Consider the following 15,260-nt stretch of genomic DNA (forward strand, 5'->3'; position numbering starts at 1 on the left):
AGGGGGAAAACCCACTTTAATAACGGGGGGGGGGGGGGGGGGGAGCTGCGTGCATCATAACGATCACGTTATCTCTGTTTTCTTTTTATTTTCTTCCTAGGACAGCGTCTTGGTGTCTGGACACTGAACTCGGCGAAGGAGGCCGGTGCCGCCAGGCCTGCCGGCCCTCCCTGGCGCCGGACGCCCCCGTCCTGCCCGGCCCCCATTGGCCCTTCTGGGTGTGGGCGGGCCCTCCGCGGCCGCCTCCGCTCTCCGATTGGCTGCGGGCGGGGCGGAAGGAACCGTTTCCCAGGAGACGGAGGGGAAGGGAGGCGTGCGATGGGGGGCGCCGCTGGCCGCCGGGACGGGCGGTAGGTGCGGGGCCGGGCCGGGGCCCTGGGCCCCTTTCGGGGCGGGGGGAAGTGACAGGGGCCCGACGCCCATGTTCCTCGGGAAGGGAGGGATTGATAAGGGCGAGTCACCTGGGCGCCTTTTGAAGAGGGAAGGTGACAGCAGCCTGTCGCCTGGGTCCCTTTGGGGAGGGGGAGGTGAGGCGGGCCGGGTGCCTGGGTACCCCTGGGGAGGGACAGGGTTGGGAGCTTCGCTCTCCCCAGGAGCTAACGCTGAGAAGGGGGAGGCGGGGGTTCATCTCCCTGTACTTGGCACTGGTGAGGCCGCTCCTCGAATGCTGTGTTCAGTTTTGGGCCCCTCGCTACAAGAAGGACATCGAGGGGCTGGAGCGTGTCCAGAGAAGGGCAACGAGGCGGGTGAAGGGTCTGGAGCACAAGCCTTATGAGGAGCGGCTGAGGGAACTGGGGTTGTTTAGTCTGGAGAAAAGGAGGCTGAGGGGAGATCTTATCTTTCAGGGAGACCTGAAAGGAGGTTGTAGTAAGGTGGAGGTCGTTCTCTTCTCCCAAATAACAAGCAATAGGATAAGAGGAAATGGCCACGAGTTGTGCCAGGGAAGGTTTACATTAGATATTAGGAAAAATCTCTTCACTGAAAGGATTGTCAAGCACTGGAACAGGCTGCCCAGGGAAGTGGTTGAGTCCCCATCCCTGGAGGTATTTAATAGATGGGTAGATGTGCTTAGGGAGATGGTTTAGTGGTGGACTTGGCAGTGCTAGGTTAACGGTTGGACTTAAAGGTCTTAAAGGTCTTTTCAAATCTAAATGATTCTATGATTTTACTCTATCCTTCTTTCTGTGCCATGAGGTGATGCCAAAGAGCTGGTGCCCACCTTCAGCAGGCTGCTCTGAAGGCCAGCGTTGGGTATAACCCAGCAATGGTGTTGGGAGCAGGGTGTCCCCAGCACGCACCCAGAAGCCAGCTGGCTGCTGCACTGGCCCGTCTCAGTGGCCCTGGAGTGCTGCGTGTCCTGTCCTGTGTGACAGGTCGGTAACTGCTCACAGCCACAGGCCGAGGGTTTATCCAGGACACAGACCAGCCCTGGCCAGAGTCCCTGCCCTGGCACATGGGATCACTGTCCAGCGCCTGGCCTGTGAGTTATCTGGAATGCACTGGACTGGGGTGGCATCTTCATCTTATCTGGCTTCATTTTTTTGTGTCTTTATAGTCATCGGTCATAGATGCTTCAGGAGAAAAGATAGGAAGGTCACCTAAAACCCCTTTACACAGACTAACTGCAAGTGTGTGCAGTTTTGAGCCTGTTCACTGAGTAGGTGGAAAAAGTTCCTAGAGAATTCGGGTTATTAGGGAAAAGATGCATTAACTTTGGAAGAACATGATTTTGAAATTCCTACATCTAAAAATTAAAGATTCTCACCTGATTTGAGAAGTGTGTGGTAATTTAACAATTGAATTTGTATTAATGCCAAGTCACATGTTATTCCTTAGTACTTTGTCCGAAAAGAAGAAATAACCACTAACAGCAGCCATATAGCAGATTACCTCTCTTCCAGTCTGGTTATGCAGTAAAGATGGAGACTTCTGATGAAGAAAACTTTGGTGTAGCCATGTAAGTATGCTACATTCTGTGTCAGATTTTCAATAATTACTAGTTAAAATATCTTAATAGGAATGTAATTACACAAATGAATTTACACTACACCGATTAGCAGATTCTGCCTCTTAGGAGAATAAGGGTGCAGAAAAATGCAAAGCTGCAGGAGGGGATAACATCAGTTCAGAGTTAAGGTGAAGTCAAACTAACTATAACTTCAATGAGCGTAGCACTAGATAGCCCTGTCTGAGTGATCAAAATAAACACTGTAAGGCTGAAAATTGAGGGGTTTGTGTTCATTTTAAATTCAAAATTTTTCTCTCCTTTTCAAGAGCATATGTTGTCTTATATTGCAGATTCTAAGACAAGACTTTTCCTCTGTGTTTGAATGTGCTCCTTCTAGACATGTGAGACCTTTTACGGGTAGCCTCAACCAAATTTTACACTGGTAGATGCTAAGACGCTACTCCGCCCTACATTTGTCGGGCATACTCTTCTAAAGCTTATGGCAGAAGGGGACGTGTGCCTGTGCCTCTGTTGCTCTAGTTCATAGATTTAGTTCTTTCAGTCTACAGACTATGACAAGTGGCCATGTGCCTGGGCTTCTTCAGCAACACAGGTTGTGCTGGCCTAGACTAGACATGATGAGGCGACAAAGGCTTAAATCACAAGACTTGTGAGCGCGTGTTTCTTCAAGTGTGCAGATGCAGGTGTGTTGTGTAGAGAGATGGAATCACTGCTATTTTGGAACAGTTAAAATTCCATAATTTGTCTCACAAGTTTAAACTGGGGTTTAATACTTTAAATTTTCTGTTGCTGTTAGAATAAACTATAAAACCAATAGTAGCACTGTTTTGGAGGGGGAAAAAAAAGAGTGGAAATTATTCATAGCAAAGTCTCCTGTCCTTGCATGTAAATGGAAAGTGATGAGCCCTATTGCCTGAAGTCCGAAGTGGGATGTTCAGGGTATGTAATGCTTCGACTGTGCTGTGCCAGCTCCTCTTCTGGTGGTGTCCTGCCCTCTGGTGGAAGAGCACGTTTTTCCAGTCCCTTGGCTTGGCTTTGCTCGTCTCCCAAGGCTTAGCAGATCAGAAATGTTGCTAGAACATCACTTGGTGATCGGATAGCTTTTTAAAGCAGATATCTTTTTCATTTTTCCTGGTCAGAATGAGCCCTATGGCTCATTATAGTTAGACTGATGGTTAAACTGGTGTTGGAGTAATTTCACTGGACTATTATTCAGTAGCAAAATAACTTTAATGAGTTTTTTTAAAACTTAGTCTGAAAGAGTGTTCTGCTCTGTTTACTAAAGAGAAATTTGAAAGAGAAGTAGACTTTTAATTTAATTTAAATGGTACTTTTGCTGATCACAGCTAACTTTTTTCTTAAAGACAAATGTCCTATGAGGCTTGTTTCCCTCATGTGTGAGAAGAGCCTGTCTTTCATCTCCTGGAGAATATAGGAAGAGTTCATACCCCGCTAAAGATGAGCACTGAATGCCAAGGCCAAGAAGATCCTGTGGATTATCTAATGTGTCTGAACAAGCTAAACAATAATAGATTTAGCAGAGGGACCCAGAGTCTTGAAACGCTGGTACCAAAGGTTTCTTCCCTGGATGACTTTAGATCCATAATGGTGTTTAATATTTGCTCATGATCAAATGATCTTAGGAGATTATGCCATTTATTTGTAGCATGCAGGGATGTTTCTTGCATAAGAAAAATATTTAAGTGTCTTCAGTTATATAATATTGTGTATACATAGAGTTTAAATGGTTCCACAAGACCAAGTATTTCAAAATATTCTCTACAGTGTCTAGAGTTCCATGATCACCATGTAGAGTTACGCAGGGAAGAGAGCAGAAGGAAAGCTTGTGGTAGCAGCTGGGATTTGTGGGTTGTAAAATGCTTAATTTGCTGTTCTAATTACAGTCTTTACGTCCTTCTGCACCAGGACTGGAATTACCTTGGCAGTAATGCCGGTAAAACAACGTTTATTTTTTTTCAACTAGGCACCTTACTGGGGGGAAATACAGTAGAGACGTGATGAGAATTCCCATGAAGCAGTATTATCATCAGTGTCGTGGATTATTTTGTAGGTTGAAACTAGGAAATTATTCACTTATCTTGTAATTACTGGGTTTATTTGTGCTTGGGCTTTTGTTAACACTTTTTAATTTTAACTTTTATTTCTGGTGTGGTTGAAGTATATATTTATGCAGTACTGCCTCTCTTTGCTTTCAGCTCCTCCCGTTCTGATGCAGAGTTTGATGCAGTTGTTGGGTATCTGGAGGATATTATAATGGGTAAGCCCTGCAAGTAGTTATAGACAACAAGATGAGTGCTAAGCATATTGCAAGCTGCTCTTCTGTTAGCAGACATAAAGAGCCAAAATAGCTCCTGCCTGCTTCATGGAAGCTTTCCTTCCTTTGTTTCCATGACCCCTAACTTGGTAGTGTAGTAAAAACATACACAACAGTCTTTCATGTGCTGTTTGCACAATAGTGTGCTTATGAGTCTTGAAAATTATTCTCTGCACCACTGCAATACACTCCTTCATAAATGAACAGTAAAGACACTTGTAAATCTCACATAGAAATCAAAGATTTCTGGAATTTTTATACCCTTTTATAAAGGGGATGGAAGAGACTGTGAGAGGTAGCCTTCCCTTCCCCAGCTCTGCCTAAACCTCTCCTAATGTGTTTGTCAGGATATTCTTAGAAGCTGCCATGGTTTGTCCAGGCAATTTGCTGTAGTGCCTAGCTGGTGCTACTGCAGGCAGCCTTTCATAACCTGTAATATAAAGTGCCTGTGTGCAGTTTAAGCGTGTTGTTCCTTGTCCTGTCTCTGCTGAACACAGAGAACAGTTTACTTCCTCTGTCTGCAGCAACTTTGCATAACTGGAGATGGGTGTCATCATGCCTTGCCACTTTTCACTTTTTGAGACTATCCTGAGTTGATTTTGTTGCATGTAACCTGCATGTATGCATACAGTTGTAACGCGGCAGGACCTGTTCGTAGCAGGAATGGCACCAGTCTCATCGTGTGAGCTTAGGCGATAAAAGGTGCTAAATTCTCAGGACCGTAATTTTAACTGAGAAGTCAGTGTGCGCAAGGAAGTAGTTTACAAGATGCCAAGACAGAATTCATGCTAATCAGCCATCAGCTGCTTCATAGGAACAGCATATAATCTTTTTGACCACATCCTTCCCAGAGGGATGTGGATTCTTCAGCCTCAGTTTGCCTGGTGATGTAGTTGAATCTAGAGAAATGCTAACTAAACTGATTTTTAATATGTTAGGGTTTAGAAAGCTGAGACTGGTGTGTTTTAACACTGTAAACTTCGTATTTATACCTGTTCTGTTGAATTCGGTGGTGACCTACCATGTTAATTTTTATCTTTGTTTTCTTCCATAACTGGAAAAAAATCCGCAGCAGTTGAAAACAAATCTGGGAGTTTCAATAATATTTTTGAATTCAAGGAAAGAAAATTATTTTGAATTCTTGTAGGGAAGAGATAATCATTTTTGCTGACTTGAGAGCCTGAACAAAAAGGGGTTCAGAATAAATAACCTTACTAATAAAGCGTACAGCAGGAGGACTTTTTTGCTAATACTAAGTGTAGATGAAACTTATAAGAAGTAATTGCAGACCTTGCTACGTGGACGTGTTCATCCCATTCCATTCTGAATACACAGCTGCTGTCAAAATGCAGACTGATGTGCTGCTGCTCTGTTGATTCGGCTCCCTTAACTGAAGTAGCGCTGCCCTCCGCCAGCAGCCTCTGTCTTCTCACAGATGGGTCAGAAATGGTGGTTCAGCGGCAGCTGCTGTACTGGCATGACTGACTCTGCACGTGTGCAGGGCTCCGTGGTTACAACAGGGAAGCGAAGGACTAGTGAATGTGGGTTTTGTGTTACAGAAAGGATGACTAAACTCATAACTGTATGATGCATTCTTGTTGTGACCCAGATGATGATTTCCAGTTAATACAGAGGACTTTTATGGAGAAGCACTACCAGGAGTTTGATGATTCAGAAGAAAACAAGCTCATCTATACTTCTATTTTTAATGAATATGTAAGATAATTTTTCCTATTTTTTGCATGTATTGCTTTTTTGGGTTTTTTAAGGCCAATGTCAGGTGCTGTATTCCCCCCTTTATAAAATACTGGGTTTACATGGAGCAGAGCCAACATACTGCCTGCTGTCTCTTTCATGATCTGTGAGCAAGAAAGATGTTTTCTGGAGCTCTAGGTTCCTTTCTTTTTGTTTCACCTGAAAAATTCTACAAATGTTTTGTTCTTACCAGTATTCCTAGCAAAAAAGTTCAGCAGTGTGGTGTGAAAAATTGGATTAGCATCTCCCAGCTAAGGGATCTGCAGTTGTTTGCCTAGTGAGGATAATACAAAGTGTCAATAAGGTGTCAGTGTAAGGAAGATGCACTGTTTTGAAATCCACTCCTGAAATTTGCTATGATATTGTTGGGGTGGTTTGTTTGTTTTTTTCAGATCTCTTTAGTAGAGAAATACATCGAAGAAAAATTGCTTGATCGGATTCCTGGTTTTAATATGACTGCTTTCACAATGTCGTTGCAGTAAGTCTCTGCTTTGCTTTTGGTTAGGGGGCAGGTTATGTGCTTCTCAATTAACTCTCTTTAGATTAAAACTTAGGTTTGAGCTTTCTCCCTTTAGAAAGAGGTTCCTCTGTAATTAAAAAAAAAAAAAAGTGTTCATGCATGCAATGACTGACCACTTTTCTTGGCTTCAGCATGTTGTGCTACTTGAAATTTCTGAACTGTTATGCTGAAATATATGAGGGTTTAAGGGGTTGGAAAAGAAATAAGAATGGGAACACTTGAAGGGTTTTCTCCATCATTGTCATTTTGAAGCCAGACTCTTAAAAGATTGGGTCTCATCTATCTCTTTCAGGCTCTGTGTTGGACACTTAAGTAGCCTGGTAGTCTTTCAACAGTCATGTGATATAATGTCTTTATTGTAAGTTTTGTAGAAAGCATTCAGGGAAAAGTTTGATTTTTCTTAAGCTTTTGCATTTGGTCACTTTAGCTTAACCAACTTTATGAAGTCACTTTTGAAATATCACTGTTTTTCGCCTTGAATAAGAAAATCAAGTCTCATTGGGAACTGAATATCTTAAAATATTTGAATCTATTTTTTTAATTTTTTAAAATAAAACATTGGGAAATTACTGTGAATGCACATAATATGCTTAGAAGATAGACTGTTTAAGGTAAAGCTCCTTCTGATAAGAATTAAATAATTTAAAAAAAAAAAGCCAAACAACCCAGCCCTTGACTGTTAAGAAAGTCTTGTTGAAATATGCCAATATGAGAGCACAGAGTCTTTCTTTCAAAGTGTTTTCATCAAAAGTCTTCTATCAAGTATTGTCAGCCTAGTCCCTCATTCTTAAGGGATATGTGTGAGCATTCTGTGCCTCTCCCCAACCTTTCTCACCTTCCAAGGGACTGTCTAGCTGTTTCAGTGCTCAAGATAAATAAATAGATAAATGCTACTTGAGTGTTACTTCTGTTGACTTACAGGTCAGTTTCTTTGTCTGGTTTTCAAGGAGTGATGTGATATAATTATTATAATAATTATTACTATTATTATATAATATATAAATGTACTTGGACAATATTACCTTACAAGGTAATATTTGGCTAAAGTTTTGCTTTACAGAAGACCCATAATAACATTCTTGTTTAAATTTTGATATTGTTCTGCTTGTCCTGGTATCCTTTCGACCTCATACCATTTTAAAATAAGAGTTTATTTCCCACACAGTTTTCTAATTCCCCAATTTCTTCTTTCTATAGACAGCACAAAGATGAAATGGCAGGTGATATATTTGACATGCTTCTCACGTTTACTGACTTTCTGGCTTTCAAAGAAATGTTCTTGGATTACAGAGCTGTAAGTATGTCACATTGTTTATTTTCATTGGTGTAATAGCTATTGGTTTTGTGTAGCTCTGCCTGAGAGGCCCAAAGGCAGTGTTATTACAGTAGGTAGCAGTGTTTACTCAAAGGTAGCAGCATTTATTCAAAGGCTGTACAGGGCCAAAAGGAAACTAACTTCACTGAGTGGCTATTTAAACTCAAAATGCACATTTAATAATTTCTAGAAAACATGAATGAAGCTGGTATGTGAAGCAGTTCTTCAGAAACACACATTTTCTGCATCTTTGAACGTTGTTTTCCAACTGAGCGTAAGGGAGCAGTTTTTTACTCTGTGGGTGACCAAGCACTGGCACAGGTTGCCCAGGAAGGCTGTGGAGTGTCCATCCGTGGAGGTATTCAGAAGCTGTCTGGACACACTCCTGGGCAACCAGCTCTGGGTGGTCCTGCTGGAACAGGGGGTTTGGACCAGATGACCTTGAGAGGTCCCTTCCCACCTTGCCCATTCTGTGATTCTATATGTTTCCTTAATTTTTATTTTTTTTCCCAGCCAATCCAAAATTAGCTTTTTAAGTGTATTCCATTTGTATTTCTCCCCCTCTCTGTCCAGGTTGGAGAAACAAACAAACAAAAGTATTAAGGTTTTTGAATGAGCTTTTTCTGAAGGAAATTAAATACATGTAAGAGCTCCCCAGAGTCTGTCCAGTCACATTTGACAAAGGAGCAAAAGAGTCAAGGTTGTTGTCAGAGTTATGTCCTCTGATGCCTCACCCAGCCCCTTTAAGTTTTGTGAAAATGGGGGCAGGTTGAGAAGAAACAGACAGTCTGTGTCTCAGCAGCGGGAATAGTTTCAGTTGGGGTTTGCAGTTTTGGGGACACCTGAGAGGCAAACCACAGAAGCTAGATTTCACTAGTTCCTTGAGCACTGGGTGAGCCTGCTGGCTGGCCGTTCTTGACCAGATGTAAGCGAGACTGTGCTCTGACCTGGATGTACAGCTGGCAGAGCAACAGCAACCTTGCTCCAGGGATTCCTGCACAATCTCTTCTTGATGTTTGTGTTCACATTCAATCATAGATGCTTAGGTAACATGTAATTTTATATTGATTTGATACAACAAGCAGAATACGTATTGCCTGTTTCATTGTTTGAACTGCTTGTTCCAAAGCATCATTGAGTCATGTATTTCTTTTTCTTTCATGTTTCTAGGAAAAAGAAGGTCGAAGTCTGGATTTAAGCAGTGGGTTAGTGGTGACTTCATTAAACAAATCATCAATATCCTCCTCCTAGAACAGTTTATGCAGTACTTTCCTGCTGCTGCTGCTTTCATTTAGACATTAAAACACTACAGGTCATGAGAATCAAGGTGCTTTTACATGGCAAAAACTCATTCACCCTCCAGACTATACCTTCAGAGGCCTGATCCTAGAAACATCTGTTTGTGAATTGTGGTTAGTATTCAGTGACCACAGAAGACGACAATTCCACCTCTACCAGAGTAATTGTTTTTAATAAATACACAGTATTTGTACACCAGCCTAACTGTTGTGCATGCTGAGAAGCCCAGCACACTGAATGGACATTAAATAGGCCTGCGTGCCTGTTATTTGGGTTGGCATCTTAACCATCTCCCCAAAATGTAGCAGTTTTCAGAATCAAGATGGCAGTGTAAAAAGAGTATGTCCCTCCTGCTCTTGGAAGGACAGGTGTGAATACATAAACTCTGAGTTCCTCCCCATCAAAGTTTTGTTGTTTTGGGTTTTTTTGTAAATACTTTAATATGATCTTAAGTGTTACAGCTTTCTAATGGAAGAATATGTTTTAGTATGTAGATGTTCTAGCATAAGACCATCTCTCAGCTCTGACAATTGATGTTAGTGTGTAAATCTGTCTGCTCTCTGGCTTTTGTGTGTCTCACCCTTAATGTGCAAAGTTCTCTGATTCACTTTTGTTCAGGCCCCAGCTATTGTACATTGGGAAAAATGACCATGATAAACCAAAATCCAGCCTATGTATGCAATTTCTTACTTTCTTTTTGGCAGAGGCACAGCTGCATTAGTTCTAGTAATATAAGCTTGACGGTAGGTTGGGCACAGAGAAGACTGATTTTCTTATATATATATATATATTCATAGTTGTGGCAACTTGACCCTTCATTTATTTCAGTGAAAACCAAATAAAGGCAGATCTGCCAGGGGCTAAAGCAGTTTGACCAGTTCTTTTCAATTCACACCTTCCATTAATGCAGTTAAATTTCCTGAGCCTCTGTAGGCAAGTTGTTAAAACTTTTCCCATGCAGAGCATGTGGTAAATTTTGCAGTGTAGCTCACTGTGCACCAGCTTTCCTGTGTAGAAATACCCAGAAATTGAATCCATTTCATCTATTTTTGTTAGCTTGTACAAGGAGGGTGTGAAAAGAAAAGTTGTTGTGTCAGGCAGGGCATCACTTCGAGTTCTGGCAAACGCCAAGCTGTGTCCCTAAGAAATAAAAGGTGAATTTGTTGTCTGCTGCGTGGGGGAGCAGCGTGGTTCTGTGTCCTCCTCAGGCACTGACCCTGCTGTGTTCCCAGAGCATTTGCAGACTTAGTTTTAATTTTTGAAGACCACCTGTAGCTAACGTGCAAAATTATCTTGCTGGTTAATAGGTGGTCCTGTTAACTCTGTGGCGTGTATGGTGCTGAGTCTGCAGGAGGGAGCACATCGAAGCCTTGGCACCTCTTTCGTCTTCTTGCAGTATTGGATGCACACTCTACATGTGTGCATGTATTTATGTGTGTGTAGGTAAAGCAAAGCAAGGTGAACCCTGTGGGCTTCGTACCTCCTCCCCTGGGGCCAGGCTGTGGGAAGGGGCAGTCACCTCTGCCAGTGACATCTCTGCTGTCCACTCCATGCCATGCTGTATGTGCACCTTCTGGCAAGACAAACTTTTTTTTTTTGACAGACTCCGCTGCTGAATTTAGGAAGATTTTTATTTAAAGCATGAAATTTGTGCTTCAAGTTGTTAGAAACCAATACAAGAACATTTTAGACTGCTTCCTTTGCTTAGCCTTCATCTTCCAGCTCTGCCACTGTTTATGTGTCATGTTAATTGCAATTACTTACACGGTAGCTGTGAGTGACCAGAGACAGGAGCCTGAGCTTGGTTTAGTGAATTTTAGTATTGGAGTGTGCCGAATTGGCTGAGCCCCCTCCAGCAAGTATCTAGACGAACCCCAAGGACAAGCAGGAGCTTCAGCCTCCAGCGAGTCCATGTCCTCCCAGTGAGGCTGTGGTTGACAGCGCCGGTGGGTTTGTGCTGTGGGCACGTCAGCTGGAAGCATCATCAGAGACCACAGAGCAGCGTCCACGCGACCTGGTACCAACCATCCCTGCCAGCGCAGGCTGGTCCAAGAACGAGACCTGGTGGCACGTGAGGCTCCAAACCACCAAGCCCGGCATGAGCTGACCCCAGGTGGCCCAGGGGTCAGCTGTCTGCTCCTTACGCGTGGTCAGTCACTTGGCTGGTGGCCGCGTTGCTGCCGAGTCCTCTCCAGGCGCGGAAGCTGAAGAAGGTGCTCGCCCCATAGGCGATCATCACAAGGCAGGCGAAGAACTGGAAGAGGAGCACACCCCACATGTAAGCATGGCGGCTGCCCCAGCCCCGTGGCCCTCGCCTGCCTGCTGCTACTTACAGATGCCGCGGCTCTCCGGTTGTAATCCCACTGCCGCCACGATGTAGGCTGGATGGCGGCCGCACACGTTACGAAGGCAGTGATGTACAGGACGGTTGCCACAGCATTGAAGATCGTTAGCTGGGGAAGGCAAAGAGCAGGTCGTGAGGCCTGGGCTCAGACTCATGCGCGCTGGGATGAGGGATGAGCAAAAGGCTTAGTTTCACGTTCCTCCCTCTTCCCCAGGAGAACCAGAGGAAAAGGTCCAGCACCTCACGCTGAGAACAAACCTCTGGTTAACGTCTCATTAAATGCACTCCAGGTTGTGCTGAGAGGTTTCTGGTTGACACCACGACTGCAGCAGTGATGTGGTGGCTGTAACTACAGGGCTCCCTGTTCTGAAAATTTTCTAAGCAATTGAGGGGCAGAGTGAAACAATGTCATTGTGCAAAGTGCAGGGGACGTCGTTCTGTTGGCCCAGAAGAGCCTGAAGCCCTTGTCCTCTCAGAATATCTCCCCAGGAGCAAAGTGCAGAGGACTGTTCCTTTCCTGTTCCATCAGCCCAGGAAAGCCTGAAGCCCTGGCCCTCTCGGAGCATCTCCCCAGCATGTTTCCCACTTAGGACCCCGCTCGCTCTCTCTTGGGTACGTACCATGAGAGGCCAGGGGATCACATAGAACTTCAGCTGAAGCTGCAGGAGGTAAGTCACAAAGAAAAGGACTGTTACTATCCAGAAGAAGATGGACACGAACATCACCCAGCCATATGCTGCGTGGAGATGGTACGTTGTGTCGGCGATGAGAGCCCACACCAGCAAGCCGAGCACCTGCGGGGTGAAACGGGGAACGTGCTCAGGTGGTGGTTCCTGCAGGTGGAAAGCAGAGCATCGCCCACGAACCCAGGCTTACCAGACCCTCGCTGCTCAGGGGTGGGCTTGTCCCCAGTACTGCTGCCCCAGGAGCTGGTACAGGGATGTCCTGCAAGGCAGGACAGGTGAAACCTGGGCATCCTTGCCACCAAAGGTCCCTTCTCAACCAAGAAGGCCCCATGCCCAGGGCCAGTCTCTGCAGGTGCTGGCTCAGTGTTAGGGGCACCTCATGGGCTGGATGACAGCTTGGATGCGGGAGCTCCTGGGGCCTCAGCTCAGCCTTGATCTCCTCCAGGTGCAGCATCATTTTAAAAAAAAAAAAGGAAAAAGCAAGCTTCTCAGCTTCTCTCCACTGTTTGGTTAGGTCTGGTCTGGTGTGGTTTATACCTCCTGTACGTACAGCTTCTAGGGCTCACCTTTCGCTGTTAAGCAGGTTTAACTACATAGCAATTGCAGCGTCATGTGCCACAAAAAAACAGGTAGGTGAGTCTGTTTCTGGGTCTGCTCAAGGAGAAACAAGCAGAGCCAGGGCAGAACCGTTTTCTCCCCTTCCTGCAGCCTCCGGCAGAGCCTGCAGGGCAGAGGTGTTGGCAGGGAGCGGGTCTCTGCCCTTGGCTCCCTGGCAGGCAGGAATGGAAGAGCCCAGCCCAGTCCAGTGGCGTTTCTTTTTTTTTTTTTTTTTTCTTTCCCTTCCCTGTGCTGTGTCCACCCCTGATCTTTGGACTCTGGAGGAGATTGTGCCCCACTTCACCCGCAGCCAAGGAGCAGCCGCCTTCTCCAGCATCCCCTCCCTGGGGAACTCCCTGGAGCAGCCATGGCAGCAGGTGTGCAGGTATTTTTTTGTTTTGAAGGCCCCTAACCCATGATGGAGCAAGCAGAGGATGGGACACCAGCACATAGTGATGGGGCCTGGAAGAGAAAGGCTGCTGCAAAGCAAATGGTGCTTCCTGTGATTTGCCCTGTGTGTTCTGCAGCCTCAACAACAGCCTGTGCGCTGGGACACAGAGCCAGCTGGGCGCTGGTGGGCTCTGCTTCACCATCCTTCTTCACCTCCCAGCTGGACCAGGGCAAAGCAGAGGAGCAAGAAGTCTCCAGCCCTGCACCCTCTGCATTTCCCAGCATGACCGAACGCCCGAGGGAGACCCCCGCGACATAGCCCCTACAGCAAGGCTGGGGTGAGAACGTGCCTCAAATGCAGCTGTGGCATCTTCTGTTTCCCAGCTGGGGTTCGGATGTCTCTGGGCAGAGCTGGTGAAGCTGCCAGCACCGCCCGGCTCCTGCACTCACCTCCACTTTGGCAGGGGAATCACGGAGTCATCTCCTGCCAGTGGGGAGGAGAAGGGCTCTTTGGAAAGCCGCTCTGCCCCTGCGTAATCCCTCATTGCTTATTGTCACAGAAAAAACACAACAGCCTTTGTCCTAGCAGAGTACAACGCCCTGGTGCTCAGCTGCCCTGACAATGCCTCCTTGTCCATCACATCCATTTCTAACACTCATGATCGCAAAGTATGCGTTGGGGAGAAATATGTAAAGGAAAAAGCCTGGCGTGTTCCGAGAGCAGGAGGCAGCACGTGCGAGCTGCCCTGCTCCGGCTGCTGGGGGAAGAAAAGCAGGAGCTCTTAGGAGAGAGGTTGTCGGGAGCAGCAGGTCTTGGTGGATGGGAGCTGTGCCAGTGTTTAACGCTGCTGCCAAAGGAAAGGGTAGAGGTCAAGCAGGGGCACCGATGGGCTGGAGAGGTGGGAACAGGCATGGGGTTGAAGGGTCCCTTCTCCTGCTCTTGGCTCCATCTTTCCTTCCTGATGCTCCTGCAAGACACCCCTGCCAGCATCCTTCCCCGACCCTTCCCTGAGTGTTTGTTCCCGTGTCACAACCAGCTCAGCCATGCCCAGGGGTCGAAATCTGGAGCAGGGAGCCAGGTCCATGCCGGGTGTTTTGCAGTGGCTGTTGAGGGCACGTCCCGCTGCCGCGCCCCACAGCGCTGCCCCTGAGAGAGGGCACAAGCAAACAGGCTCCCCGCTGCAATGGGTCAGCACCATGGGCAAACACTGGAGCAGGTCACGCGTGGCCCCATACGCAGCTGAACACCCACCCCTCCACACACAACGTTGCACCCAAGGTCCCAGGTACCAGGAGAGGGATGCCCATGCGGATCAGCCCATGTGGATCGTCCCATGCCTGGCGCTGGGAGCTGCCAGGCATCGAGCCAAGATACAGCCGGCAACGGGAGTGAGGACAGGCAGCCGAATTTTTTTCTGGCTTCAGAGAAGGAAGGAGGAGAGGGGGGGGCTGTGGGATCTCAGGGTTAGAGGTGAATTAGGGTTAGAGAGCGAGGATGGGGTAGGGGTGGCAGCCAAAGGGAAACCTGCCTGTTTCCAGCCAGGGCAATGAAGAAAAGCATTCAAAGTGGGTGATGCCCTCGCCCCCCCGGTGCCCGCTCCCCGGTACTCACGGCCTGGGCGCCCATCAGCCCCCCGAGCGGCGAGCAGAGGAAGGCGCCGTCCAGGGCGGGCAGGGCGGCGGAGGCGCCCGGGGAGCCGCTCCGGGTCCGCGCGGTGCCGGGCAGCCCCGCCATGCCGCGGGCACCGGCCCCGGCCCCGGCACGGCCCCGGGCCGCCTCCCGCCCCGCCCCGGCCGCCTCCCGCCGCCTCCCCCGGCCGCCGCGGGTGGGTCCTCCCCATCCCCACGCACCGGTCGGGGGGGCGCCCGGCGGTGCCGCCGTCCCTCCCGCCCCGCCCCGCGCTGGGCTCCCCCGTACGTCCCCCTCTCCCTTGGACTGGGGAGCCCGGCACCGGACGCAGCGCTCCAGGGGCGGCCCCATCAGTGGCAGGATCCCCCCCACCTCCTGGCAATGCGCTGCCTCAGGCAGCCCGGGGCACCACGAGTCTTC

The 15,260-nt window shown here is 47.3% G+C and overlaps 2 protein-coding genes across 2 annotated transcripts; one reads left to right on the top strand and one right to left on the bottom strand.

Moving 5' to 3' along the window:
* Positions 1 to 239: 239 nt before the first annotated feature.
* On the top strand, positions 240 to 9,598 carry ARL2BP (ARF like GTPase 2 binding protein). The gene is made up of 7 exons (XM_082319502.1): positions 240 to 350; positions 1,837 to 1,957; positions 4,186 to 4,247; positions 5,914 to 6,020; positions 6,452 to 6,537; positions 7,777 to 7,873; positions 9,065 to 9,598. The coding sequence occupies exons 2-7, from the start codon at positions 1,920 to 1,922 to the stop codon at positions 9,143 to 9,145; spliced, it is 471 nt and encodes a 156-aa protein (XP_082175628.1). The 5' UTR covers positions 240 to 350; positions 1,837 to 1,919; the 3' UTR covers positions 9,146 to 9,598.
* A 1,724-nt stretch (positions 9,599 to 11,322) lies between these two features.
* On the bottom strand, positions 11,323 to 14,945 carry PLLP (plasmolipin; the record flags this gene model as incomplete). Its single annotated transcript, XM_082320930.1, has 4 exons — positions 11,323 to 11,447; positions 11,527 to 11,646; positions 12,158 to 12,331; positions 14,823 to 14,945. 4 exons carry the CDS (start codon positions 14,943 to 14,945, stop codon positions 11,334 to 11,336), a joined length of 531 nt encoding a protein of 176 aa, XP_082177056.1. The 3' UTR covers positions 11,323 to 11,333.
* Positions 14,946 to 15,260: the final 315 nt, after the last annotated feature.

The sequence above is a fragment of the Platalea leucorodia genome (genome assembly GCF_965183815.1).
Source record: "Platalea leucorodia genome assembly, chromosome: 8".
In the NCBI taxonomy this organism is placed as follows: Eukaryota; Metazoa; Chordata; class Aves; order Pelecaniformes; family Threskiornithidae; genus Platalea; species Platalea leucorodia.

Bases quoted from the DNA above. Each gene is read 5' to 3' on its own strand.
- ARL2BP (XM_082319502.1), top strand. From the start codon at position 1,920: ATGGAGACTTCTGATGAAGAAAACTTTGGTGTAGCCAT. The intron at 4,248-5,913 runs GTAAGCCCTGCA...GTTGTGACCCAG, and splicing joins TCTGGAGGATATTATAATGG to ATGATGATTTCCAGTTAATA. The intron at 6,538-7,776 runs GTAAGTCTCTGC...TTCTTTCTATAG, and splicing joins GCTTTCACAATGTCGTTGCA to ACAGCACAAAGATGAAATGG.